Raw genomic sequence first — 14,078 nt, forward strand, 5'->3', positions numbered from 1 at the left:
AATCAATGAGTGTTGCAATATAAGCTGTAGCAATGCCAGCTGATCCCAAAACAAACAGATAATCATCCTTCCCCAGCTGAGGAGCCTTATAAATTAACTGAAAAACTGCTAGCTGAGACACGAACAACAGGAATCACATTCAGGTCTGCTACATGGCAGCCCAGATAATCACCTCTAGGCTTCCAGTCTGGTCCAAACTATGTTGTAATAGGCATATTCATATCACAATAGTCTATAATAAATAAAATATAAGACTTTGGATTTGCCTTTCATTCAAAGATTGCAGAACACTTCAACAAACATTATTGGTTTAATTTCTGAGAGATAAATATCCCGATTTTATAACAGGGGAAACTGAGAAAGAGAAAACAATGAAAAGAGACTGTGGCCTCACTTCCACTGAGGAATATTTATATTCCCTTACATAGGTAATTCTTGTGGAAGGGATGATTTTGCCCATTTTTTCCCAGCTACTATAAATAAAATGATATGATACAGATGATACACAATACACATATATATTTTTAAAACCTGCAGAATATTAGTCTCGGACAAAGTAATGTAAATCCAATGTACTTTCTCTTTATATGGGGTTATGAGAGGCTTATTCCCCCCCCCCTTTTTTTTTTTCCTTTTCTTTTTCTTGGGCTGGCCCATACTTTGCATCTCCTTTACACAAGATTTTAAAAATTCAAAGTTGAATTTCTGGAAGATTTATGATTTTTATTTTCAAATCAGAAAATTTTGCAAAATAAGCTAAAACCTCAAGGTGGCCAGCCAAAGCTTCTATGGAATGTTTCTTCAATGCCTCCTCAGCCAGTAACAGAGTTTACTTTGGCAATTATTGAAGTGAAGTGAAGAATTATAAAACATTTCTAACTTACATTTCACATTTTAACATGAAAATACCACTTAGAAAGTAGTTGAACAATCTTAGGAATCCAACGTCATGACAAAATGCCTCATGTTTAAACATTCTCCATGAAACTCTCAGTACACATCAGTATTTAATATAAAAGGTGAAAGGGGTATGAATTTCAATTTTCTGCTCCCTGTTTTCTACATGTTATGGCTAAGGAGTAAATTATATGTGTGGTGCAAGTGGTATTAAGAACAATCATAATGTTTTGTCCTCATTTAGCACCTCTTATCCCAAAATATTAAAGCGTTTTATAACAAGTGGTTTAGTATCATGAACCCCACTGACTAACAGAGAAACTGGGGCACAGAGATTCCCCAAGGACACACACAGCAAGTGACACTGTAATAAACAGCAACTGCATCTCCTGACTCCCGGTCCCCTCTTCTAACCCAGAGATAAACTGTCTTACTAAACAAAATTCCTATTAAATTAAGATATTGTATGCATAATTTCCTACATACAGCAGTGCACATTTACTCTTATTTTCTTTGTATCCTAGCTAAGAGAGAAACATTACAAGAAAGTGACCAAAATAGTAATGTACAGACACCACTAACAAAGGCAAGGATTTTTAAATGTGTCTAAGGGATTTAGGTGCCCAAATCCAATTGAAATTCAATTGAAACTCTCTTTGATTCCTTTGAAAATCCCAGTCAAGACATCTATGATATCAGAAACAAGAAAAAAAATCCAGTTTGAAAAGGGACAGATTGAAAAACCAACAAAAAATTAAAATGTAATACTCTTAAAACTCAATCCAGTCTCTAGAAGAAATTTACTCAGAGAACTAAATTGTTTGTAAGATATTCCATTCCAGGAAACATGATTCCTTTAAATCATATACTGACACCAATAACAGGTTGGGAAAGCAGCCCCGCTACATTAAAGATGTTTGAGCAGGTCCTCTAGCACAATAACCTTTAAATTTCAGGAATAGTTTACTACAGGATGGAGGCAATCCCATGGTTACATCCATAAAACCTCCTTACAGGCCCCATATTCCCTTGCACCTTCTAGCATCTAGTTCTTTCTTGCTATTCTATCTATATGCTTATATGCCCCTCTTCACTGCAGTATCTGAGCACCTCACAATCAATCATTAATGGATTTTTATGCTCACAACACCCCTGTGAGGTAGGGAAGTATTATCATCCCATCATCAGATTGGAAACTGAGGTAACGATAGGCCCAAACTCTGGGACCCTCCCATTGCATAGAGTCCTAAAGCCTGAGCTTCAGCCCGAGCCCAAACATCAACATGACAGTTAAACAGCCCCTTAGCCCGAGCCCTATGACCTCAAGTCAGCTGGCATGAGTTTTTAATTGCAGTGTAGACATTCCTTCTGTTAACTGACTGCACATGTGTAATATATTAGTAATATCCTAATCCAGCCAAAGGAAAACATTTTTTTCCAGCACAACCAAAGGCACTTCCTCTTGTGACAGCTATTTCTCTGCTAAAAGGTCAACTTTCTGCCGTCATAGCCTGATGAAAAGCAGCTGATAATTCCTAGTTCTTGTAGAAGATAACTAGTTCTGCACAAGAACTGTTATTAACAGCTATGCATTTGTGAAAGAAAAACAAAGGCAAATGTCAATGTGGCACTGCTAACTTGGGTGAATAGCTTATGACCTTTGTTTGACCCTGGTTATTGCAGACAGTATTAGTGAAAGAAGCAATCATAAATTAAATGACATTTAAGGTTTGAGCAATAATTCAAAAGCAGCTTTAGTCCTTTTCCAGCAAATGCTACAGAGGGCAGACTTCATAACAATTTCAATTACCAATTCTAAAAAAAGTCTATATCATATTTACTGTTCTAGACTCTTGAGAGCAGAACCATATTTCATATTCTGATAAGTCAAAATGAATGGAATCCATTCTCTTTTAGATGATTTTGTCCCTCTTGCATGTTATTTATGTTTATATTGTCCCAACTGCACACCTGAAACTGCACACTTAATTTTATAAAAGTCTGTTAATAAATAATTGTTTTAGCCAAAGCTTTTGAAAAGGCAACTGAAAAGTGAGCAGGCAGTTAGAAAATGGCTGTCAAGAACAACTATTGTATAGGGCTCAATCCTGCAGTCCGTGGGACAGATCCTCTGCCAGTGCATATCTATCAAAGACTATCATGTCTATCAAAGTCAATAGAGTTATACCAATTTACAAAGCTGAGGACATGACACTTTCAATTCAGTGGGAGTTGTGTCCAAGCAGAGGGTGCAAGAATAGGCCCATACTCCAAATATATCCACACCAAAGAACTAATAGCAGTGATCTTGAAATCTCCTCCACAAAAACTGAACACACTGAAGTAAGTGAAATACAGTATATTGCAGCAGATGCCAGGAAAAAACAGGTACTCTTTCTTCTATTCTCCCTTCACCCTACCACATAAATCATGCAGACATGACTCATGCACAACAAGGAAAGTTCAAGCTCTTTAAAACAAGAAATATATGAATAGAAAAAATGTAATCAGAAGTAGATTATGAGAGCATGACAAAGATCCTAACGAACTTCACCTACCTCTTCCAGAGCAAGGTAAATTAGAGCTTCCTTGGCATTTCTTAGAGCTGTCCTCAGCTGACAATGGACAAGAACGTGGATGTTCACACTTCTTTCCAGTCCATCCTTTTTTACAATCACATCTTCCACAATTACACTGTCCATGACCTTTACAATGAATAGAATTAAAGTCTTCTAAGTCAGTCTCAATCAGGGCAATAGATACATTAAAGTCCAATGACAATAAACACAGTCTCTAATTTCTAAAACTCCACTTTTATTAAATAATTATCATGGGAAGAGGTTCAGTATAATCAAGTCATTGCACCTAAAATCAATATTTCCTGTATGGTAATAATAATGGCTGCCATACTGTTTGTGTTATCATATAGTTTCTAGACCGGGGTCTCAAACTCAAATAACCATGAGGGCCACATGAGGACTAGTGCATTGGCCCGAGGGCCACATCACTGACAGCCCCCCTCGCTGCCCCCGGCCCCACCCCCACTCCACCCCTTCCATGAGGCCCCGCCCCACCTCGTCTCTTCTCCACCTCCTCCCTTGAGTGCGCGGCTCCCTGCTCCTCCCCCCTCCCTCCTGGAAAGTGCTAAGTGCCACCAACAGTAATGCACCTCACTCAAAGGACAAAACACTCACTTAGATTTACTTCTGTTAACACACCCCACACACACACACTGCACTGGGCTGCACCACCACTCCACTCCTGCTCTGCCTCTTCCAGGGGTGGCAGGTTTGTAGAAATTTTGGTGGTGCCCAGAACCTGCCCCCCCAAACTCCACCCCCACCTGCCTAAGGCTCTGGGAGGGAGTTTGGGTGGGGGAGGGGGTCTGGGGTGCAGGGTCTGGGATGAAGTTTGGGGATAGGAGGGGGTGCACGGGTGAGGGCTGTGGGGCTGGGGATCAGGGGTTTGGGGCATTGGAGAGGCTCGGGGCATTGGAGAGGCTCAGAACTAGGGCAGAAGGGAAGGGGAAGTGCAGCCTGCCCTGGCCATAGTGGAAGGGGGCACTAGGACCCTGCGGCAGCAGGTGATGCTGGAAGCCGGCAGAGCGGAGTGGAGTCAGCATGAGCTGCAGGCTCCGGGTGGTGAGGGGGCAGCAAGTGAGCCCGGGGGACACTTGGGGGAGATGCGTGGGGGTGGCAGGCGGGGCCGGGGGAGAGACCCAGCCCCAAACATTGGGAAGCAGCGAGCAGGGAGCTTAGCTGCCACATAAAATAACTCGGGGGAGGGGGCGTGGGGAGCTTGGCGGGCCGCAGGGAAGAGCTCCGCAGGCTGCGTGTTTGAGACCCCTGTTCTAGAATTTAATCATTTTTCTTTTCTTAAAAAATACTGTAGCATCTGATGTATAGTATAAATCTTCATACACAGGACTGTTAACTAAAGAGGTAAAGACACTCAAATTTATTTTCTCACAACAATGAAAACCTTTAGCAGCAAGGCAACCATAAGACAACTTATACACTCACCACAACGCCACTCTCCATGCTTTATATCACTACCATCACAATACTCAGTCTTACCAGCACACAAATACCCTCTGTTCTGCACACACGTTCAGTTCAACACTACTATGACCCACAAAGCATATATAAACACATTGTAAATCACACTGCAGTGCAAGACCCTTACTCAATCTACTGACAATTGCAATATTATATACCACGTCACATAGAAAAAGAATATGAAGTTCATGGCGTACTCAACATTTCATCCCTTATCAAAACCACACAACTTTACAATATATTTAAATAATTATTTTCAAAAAGTAGATCTACTTTATGGTATATTCTGCTTTAAAAAACTGACATGGAAATTATGTGATGCTGAATACAATTTGCCTTGGCCTACATCAACCACTCATTTGTGGTCAGCATCATGGACTGTCTGAAGGACTGGAGGCAAGGCAGCGAGACTGAAGATCCGATTAAATCTCCTCTGCACATCCAGCAGAGAGAGTTCTAACTTGCACTCTAGCTTCTTCCATCAATCACTTAACGGGGCAGAAGCCTGGCAGAACAAAATATTCTAAGCATTGGGTGAAGAAAGCATGAGCATCAGAGTGACAGGGTGTATAAACTCCACACTGGTCAGGTGGGAGGGTAACCAATCACTTTTGGCAGAAGAGGCCACGCCCTCTCGCCCCTGCTGCACATGCTCCCGATGAAAGGCACAGATAAAAGGCAACTGGCCAGTTCAGTCGGGGCTGGCTGAAGAGGAGGATGGACGGGAGTAACCGGCTCCTGCTGAAGAACCGTCAGCTCTCCAGACTGCAGATGAGGGTAGTACAGGGGACCTCTGCCCTCAGGTACAGAGGCCAACAGAGACACCAAGCTTCTGCCCGTGGAGGATAAGCCCGCAGGAGACTCAAGGGTAGGAAGTGACCCAGGAATGTGTTGGGCGCCAACACTTGAATCTTCAATAAGGAGATCACTGGCTTCATAGGACCCTCAGCCAGAACCCGATAGAGTAGGGTAGGCCCAGGTTCCCTTACCCCCATCCCACACTTGCCACTAGGTGTTACCACTGAGGATCATTGATACAGACTGTTGGTTTGGTTTGCTCTGCCCCGCCTCGAGGGCAAAGGCCCCAGACTGTTATTGTCAGCCCCAGCCAGGAGGTTAAGAGCTCCAGACTGTTTGTTTGTTCTGCCGTCCCCCCTAGACCCGAGGAGTGGGGCCAGAAGTAGTACTGCCTTGCGAGCCAGGGCAGCACAGAGGATTATTTGCCATGAGATCCAACATCCTGGCAAGATGATGTGACTCAGTGGGCCATTTCTGATATGACATCACGATTTGAAAAGGGGGCAACCCCCCCCATTACACACTGCACTACTGTGACAATCAGCAACATCTTTCTTCAGCAGCACAGTAAAGTTTGAAACAGGGTATAAATGCTTGTTTCTTTAGACCAGCTCCCTGGCCAGCTCTGCTCCCAAGAACCTCAACCAGTCACCACCCACTGCTTTAAGTCCAAACCACTCTTCTTTTGTCCACTGTCCCATCTGGTTTTCTTCTTGCAAACTATAAGCACATATGTTTTATAGATCTAGTCTGACTACATTGAAATGTTTACACTTGCAAATACTATATGTCTAAAATGTATGCACTTACTAGTTTACATGCAGAAAATTGGAGGAGGCGGGGGCCAAGGAGCTCCCTCGGCTGACAGAAAGGCCAGCAGACCAGCTGCCATCCTGCAGGTGCACAGGAGGTGATTTTTCTTTATGTTTGTTAATTGTTTTTCATTTAAAAAAGCTAAAGGCCGCTCTTCTGTCCCTTGTTGTTTTTGTGCACCTGCTGGCAGGCTGAGCATTGGCCATATGCCCCTGTGGCCCAGATGTGCATCTCTGAAAGGCTAATTCACTTTATTAACTCTCTCCGGCTAAAACAGCCATGTATGCATTAACAAGATAGTAGCACATAGTCTATATATGAATATGGATGTTTTCATATGGGAAGGCTCATTTTGTTGTTGTTTTTTTCTTTTTATATCAGGATGTTAACATGATTATCTTTAAAGGAGGACAGTCCCTTGACAATGTGAACACTTCTAAGTGAAGATCACGCAGTTAGATACCAAACAGCATTAAACTCTTTAAAAGAGGACATCCAGTTGGCAACATGAAGTACTGTAAATTGCCAATCACCCCCAGGCAATGTGAAATCTCTTACGGGAGCTACCCTTCTGTGATGTTAAGCCTTAGCAGCAGGGCTCCCAATTCCCATGGTAAAGTCTTTGAAATGACTGGTGGCATTTCATTCAGTCACAGTAAAATTCTTATCTGCAACAGGGTTTCTATGATTCCAGTCCACTAATCTGGACAGGAAAGGTTTCCTACCTCTATCAATTAGGCAGGCAGAACAACATGAGAAACTTTTGAACCAGCTCAGCTCTCTTTATTGTCTATCAGGTTTGCCATTTTGCCTGGATTTTCCTTAATCTAAGTAAACCCCAGTGGATTTTTTTACTAAAACACTGAAAAAAACTTGTTAAAACCTAAAAAAGTAACAGTTTTGAAAAGAAACATAGCACATATGCTTTGTGATTCACTTTGTAAGCACTGTTTTTCTGCAGACGTAAAACAGTAAATATATTGTCAAAAATTAACAGCTTGAATTTTTTAAGTGCTTTCCCACATTATGGGTTTTGGTAATGACTTACACAGATGCAAAGTACCCTAGTTTGAACTGGGGTGAGTCACACTACTGAAAGTCAGTTTACATTGGTGCACTGTATCTAAGCTAGGGGTTTGCACAGTTTGTGAAAACAAGGCCCTGAATATAAGAACACAAATGCAAAGCCTGTAATCTAGTTAGACATAACCCTCTTTTGTATTTACCCTTAGCTATTGATACACCTTTACCAAATTATTTGCTTTTTCTACAAGTGGAATATAACAAAGTTTCAATCAAATCAATTGCAGTGTGGTAAAACTCAATTGATGCTGATAGTAGTAAGTCTTAAAGATGGACAATATCCTGAATTCAATTGTCCTGTTTTCTGTTTAAGTGTTAGACACTTAGAGCTGATCAAAATTTCAACCAAAAAAGTGGGAAGAAAAAAAGTCATAAAACATTTTCACAAATGTAGATCTTTTTTTCTCCTTTTCTGACCAGTGCTAGTCCCAACATTGTATTTCAAACATAGTTGTGGTTAAGAAATCTGGATCTTCACATTTATCATTAGTAGAGAAGAAAGGACTAGAGGGTTACATTTCACAATCTCAGTTTCAGCCTCCTCTTACTGCTCTAGGCTCCTTTTGTGATCTTTTGATTTGGGATCAATCATGCTGGGGAGGGGGGAAGGGGAGGGGAGAGGGAAACTATAAACTTTTCAGAAGCTATTTTTAAAAATTATTTTGTTCTTGTGTGGTTCCAAATTTTTTTCTTAATTAGATCAAGTCAGATTTCCACAGAACACTGCAGTATTAGTGTCAGACTGTAATCTGTCAAGTCCCTTTGAAGCTGCCTTCAGTTGCTTTTGCAAAATGTGTGCTTCTGTAGAGTCCCTTGGTGCACAAAACACATGCAATGTTTTAGTCAAAGTCTTCCTCATGTTTAGTGCTAATTTCATCGTATTTATGGTAATTGGATAAAAATGAAGAGGCATCATCTTCCGCAGAGTTCCACCAAGTGTCTCTGGGAAGCTGGGGCATCAATCCTTTTTCAGTCAACAAACCATGAGGATGTTGGTAGCTGAGAAAGAATTTCTGAACCTCCAGAAATGGGGTAGGACTGTGTTAGGTGTTATTCTTTCTCAACAAGGATTAAAATATTGTGCTGAGCACCCATACAGCTGAAGTTCTAGATGTCTGGTTCTGAGAAATGCTCTCATCTTTTTCCCATTTTATTTTCTTATCTTAGCAAATAGCAAAGATCTTCTTGTTATACCCCACATTCTCGAATGGCATCTTGAGTATCTTGGACCCAATATTCTGAGGGGCAGCAAGGTACAGTTCAGAGGTAGATTCAACAGCATTTAATAGGAACACATATTTCCTGTATTGATACTAAAGTCACTACCATACCACTTTTTATGTTCTACCAACCACCTTGCATTAATAACAAATGTGGATTCTTTTAGTTTTTCCTTTATTTTTCCCCTCTGTCTTTTCATTTGCAGCGAATAGAAGTGACCCTGCAAGTTTCAATCTGTGTGGTAGAGTATATCCATAGTTAACAGCTTCAGTCATTCTTCAAATTGTTCATGCTATGTTGAACACGATGTACTTAGCATAACACAAATGGGTGCTTACAGTTGGGCTCCTTCATTCATATTTAGACAAGCTGGTCAAAAAGTATGTTTTGTGGAAAAAAATAAAGATGAAAGATTTTTAGTTTCATTTAATTGTTTCACAAAATAGCATGTTTTTTATTTTAAAAAACCTACCTACTTCCAATAAAATAATTAGAGTATGAGCCCTAATGTCTGCTGAGCAAAAATTACACTAAAAGAATAGAATGAGGAGCAAGAACAAGCCAACTGGACATTCCTTCTTCCAAAATTAAATTCAGACATCTTGTTTACATTTATATATGCCCCTTACCTGAACAGAAGTCATCAGAATATCTGTCATACACTGCCTTGCAATTTCTTTCATCACACTCACAGGTATCTCCATGAATATCTCCCCAGTCACCAGTTGGGTCCACATCATGGCATGTGCATTCACCACATATACACGTGCCTAAGGAAAAAATACAGAGCAGAAATGGGCCTACCGCTACCAATGGGCATGAATAAGAATCAGTGTAGGAATTGAAACTTGTTGTTTTGCCTTCACAAAAGCTTTGTGAGCACAGGGTCACTGTTTCCAATGCTCATTAGTTAAAAATGTATGCAGTGGCTTCCATTGTCTCCAGCTATCTTACTCCATAAAAGAGCTTAATTGCTTCTTCCATTTAGTCTGAAATAAGGGCAGCTACCACATCCATCAGTTTCAGCAAGGTCTGTGATTGCCCATAGTTCAAAGTCACGTTTGCTGCAGCCACCAGCACCCTCCACTACAACAATAGGATGTATTTGAAGAGAACTGGACTGGATGAATCGATATTATAGACACTTGCATAGTTCATTCAGTGAAAAGAATGTTAAACTCTTAGAGTGGAAAAATTATGTAATGATGGTGTAATCCCAAACAGTAAATTTTTAGAGTGACTTTGCATCAGCTCTCCTAGATATTCAGTATATATCAAAATATGTAAACTGGGAACACTAATCAAAAACCTATTAATAAAGTGAGTAGAAATCGCTTTATAAAGTCAAGGCATCCTGAAGTTTCATGTGGACAAAATCATAAATACGTGAAAAGTTAAAAAGAATTCTGGAAATAGTATTGGACAGGTAGTTCCCTGGTGCATCCTGCAGAAGTTTGCAGCTACCAGTTATACTGGAGCAGTGCAAATGAGTGTAATGATAAAGAAATGCTTGCTAGGTAACACATCTTAAAATTCCTTTTGGTAAGATATCACTATTACAGTGCAAATAAAATATCTAATTTGACCATAATGTTTCTATATTTGTTTCCTGTATTATACAAGGGTTTTTTTAAAGTTAAAGCCCAAAAATTAAATGAGCCTACATTCTTTCTGTATTTGAGCCAAGCGTTCCATTTCCCCATAATTAAGATGAGAGGGTTTTCTAAATGCTTTCAGAATAATTAGGTGCTCATACTATAGCAGGTTTTGTCAGTAGAGATATATTTAAGAAAGGTTTCTATGAGACTTGCACTTTTGCTCTTCTGTAATAGTTCTGGATTGCAGCCAAAAGAATAACATTCTCACTTTGAACTATTTGTTCACTGAAGCCAAGTATAGCAGCTGGTGAATACAAATCTCATTTTTTTCATTATTTCTTCCCAAATTGGCAAAATTAAATGGAAATTATGGATGAAATTCAAGTGATTGGACTTTGTGCAAAGAACTACACGTAGTTAAGAAAATCTATCTTCCAAGGCCATGAGCAGGCCCCCTTTGGTTGCTGTTCCAGGTTCTGAGATGAAATAATGACCACTGTTCTTTCATAGCCCATATTCAGGGGTTTGGGGAACCCAGGATGAGTTATCTGCCCATTACCCATCCAGTTCAGCCTCATTGTAGGAGCAAGAGGTGAAAGGGACTTCCCATTCTTGGGTCAATTTCATCTTATAAATACATATTTTACATATACATATGTACACACATATGTATATAATAGGAAATATGTGTATTCATATACACAAACATATTCATACATGCATACATAAATGTATGTTTATGTGTACACACATATACACAGATGCCAAATTTTAAAGATTCATGTCCAGAAGTGAAAGGAGAGCAAAACCAAAAACTATTTCTAAAAATTATGACCTTTGTCCTAGTGCAGAATAAATGCACACATAAAATATGCGAATGACACACCTCTGTTGCTGCAGATTTTGCCATCTGGAGATGTGCATCTTTTCTTGATCTCCCATGGGGTGATGTCACACTGGAATTCACATTTATCTCCATGCCAACCAGCCTCACAGTAACAGTTTCCACAGTAACACTTTCCATGGCCTTAACCCAAAGCAAATTTTATACAGTGAGAAAAAGGCAAGTTTTTAAAAGAGCATTAACAATCTAACCATTTTTACTAATTTTCCTCTTCATCCTTGCAGTGTTATGATCACAACTAAAGCAGTTGACAGATTTTATTTCTGAATAAAATAAGATTTCTACAAAAGCAATTAATTATGTTGTATTGATATACCGCCATAAACCTATTTTACAAATGTTCTTCATTTGTAATACACAAATAAATAAATAATAATAAAATTAAATTTAAATGTATTCTTTTTACTTAATTCTTGAGTATGGATGGGTAAATTTAGTAGATCATGAATTTAACAGAAAAAGTAAAGAGCAACTTTAAATACACTACTGTGGCTCAATCTCTCAATCATGAACTACAGGGTCCTGTGCACTTGCAACTTCTAAACAATGGGAGTTGGGGGAGCTCAGCCCCTTGCAAGATTCACTCCATGGGGTTCTGTGCCAGTGGAGGGCTCCACCTGTGTTGAGCAGCTTGCAGGACTATGGCTTTTGTTTGTAACTATTTTAAACAAGGAAAGTATGGACATAGACAAATCAGCTCTTAAAATTAAGAACTAGCTGGAAGATCAATCCCTTCCATGAATCAAAACAAACCTTTAACAAATTCACCTAATATCCCTCCCCCACCTTCAAAATCCTGAACAGGTCCTACCTTTGGTCATTTGGGACTTAATCCTACAAGTTTGTAAGCCCTCTGATCCCATCTACCAGAGCATCTAACTTTCAGCAGGTGAATAGTGCAGTGACTTCAATGGGAGTACCCAAGTGTTTAAAGTTAAGCATGTGGGACACTTCATGTGCTCAAAGTTAAGCATATAGTTAAGTACTTTGGTGAGCAGAGCCAGGACCTTGCAGGATCAAGTCCTTTCTCACTGTACTATGAGTGTCAGACTCAACAGCCCCAGCAATCTCTGCAAGAACTGGATCAGCTGCTAGCCTCAAATATCTCATGTTCATTTACTATCAACAGTGCAAATTTTGAATTGTGACATGTACATTTTACAGTCAAACATGACATTTCCATAGCTGTCAACCAATTAAGGAAAAGAAACAGTTCTGTATGACTTATGTAACTAACCAACCCAGAGCAAATTTTGCATTTCAAATATTCACAATGAATTGTTCATGAAAGCAGATCAAGAATTATTTCTGAACAAATTTGTGAATAATTTCTAAAACTAAATACATTTGAGAAATCGGCCATTTTTTGCAGACACTTCACACTGGTAGAAAGGAAGCTAAATTTGCGAACTAAATTGTTATAATTTTTTTAATCATCTCTATCTTTGATTATAGAGGGCTCATGGAACGATTCCACATCATCGGCTACAGTCTGCACCCCCTGCCAATCATCTTGTGACTGGGTGCCACTAGAGCACAGATGAATAGGCGAGTATGGATGGCGCAATGCAAACCATCAACATTGAAAACAAGTCACATGTGTGTTCTGATTACAGGGCAAAGTTTTATTAACTGTCTTATGGCTGTTGAGGCGCAGAGACTGAGTCATAAACAGCAGCAGACTTGGCAGGCATAATTTGTAATCCCTTTCTCAGCATCAAACTACCTACATACTTTATTTGGAAAGGACTGCCACTTGCGCAGCGGTCTTTTTAGCCACAACTATGCTCACAAGATGTAAAACCATCATCAGCGTCATCTTCGGTCACGAAGGATAACAACCACCTTTGACCTCTTCTTTTTTCCCCTCACACTCATATATACCCAGAACTAGTATGAACTACACAATTTAATCTACAGTTATCTTGGAGTGGATCCATGGTTCCTGACTGAAGACAATGCTGTTCTATGAGGACACAACAACAAATTGCAGGATCAGAGTTTAGTTAGCTATAATATGGTCCATGTTAAAAATCAGGCTGTATCTTTGCTGAAACTGAATATGAAATCCCTATGGCTAATCCCCCTGTGACGGGGCATCTGCCCCACACTAGCCCATAAAGGGTTAATAGAACCCTAGGGAGGCAGCACAACAGACAGCCAATGGGAGATGCCCCTAGGGAGGCTATGCAGGAGACAGCCAATTGGAGAGGGCTACGAGGAGCAGCCAATCAGGGCCAAGCAGGCCCATATAAGAAGAGCTGCAGGGCAGAGAAAGTCAGTATCTCCCTGGAGGAGGACTGGCTGCCTTGCAGGTAGAGGGGAGCTAGCACCTTGGACAGAGCAGTGCTGAGCAGGATCAGGAGAGCGAGAGTGAGCTCCTGGCTCACTGCTGACATGCTAGGGCCCTGAGACAAGGGCGGAGAAGGTGCTGGGGCTGTGGGGAAGTGGCTCAGGGAAGTAGACTGTGGGGTTGGAGGTGATGCAGCATGTGGCTGCCATCTACAGGGGGTCCCTGGGCTAGGACCCGAAATAGTGGGTGGGCCCGGGTCCCTCCCCCACCCCCACTCACCATCGAGAGGAAGTGGATGAACAGTGGACTGCCGTTCCCCCAGAAGGGGGGGGGAGAACAGAGTGTGACATAGCCAGAGCGCTGTGCTCTGAAGAGGACGCTGTATCCTTTGGGACAACATGCATCTTGGAGCC

General features: G+C 40.7%; 1 protein-coding gene across 1 annotated transcript in view; it reads right to left on the reverse strand.

The window, feature by feature from the left end:
- Window positions 1–14,078, reverse strand: part of ITGBL1 (integrin subunit beta like 1) — a 203,398-nt gene that overhangs the window by 75,641 nt on the left and 113,679 nt on the right. The window contains exons 5-7 of the mRNA XM_034758206.1: window positions 11,355–11,495; window positions 9,500–9,640; window positions 3,456–3,602 (exon numbers count right to left, since the gene is read on the reverse strand). Of these exons, the coding sequence (XP_034614097.1) occupies window positions 3,456–3,602; window positions 9,500–9,640; window positions 11,355–11,495 (429 nt within the window). The remainder of the gene's footprint in view (window positions 1–3,455; window positions 3,603–9,499; window positions 9,641–11,354; window positions 11,496–14,078) is intronic.

This window comes from Trachemys scripta, chromosome 1 (assembly GCF_013100865.1).
Source record: "Trachemys scripta elegans isolate TJP31775 chromosome 1, CAS_Tse_1.0, whole genome shotgun sequence".
In the NCBI taxonomy this organism is placed as follows: domain Eukaryota; kingdom Metazoa; phylum Chordata; order Testudines; family Emydidae; genus Trachemys; species Trachemys scripta.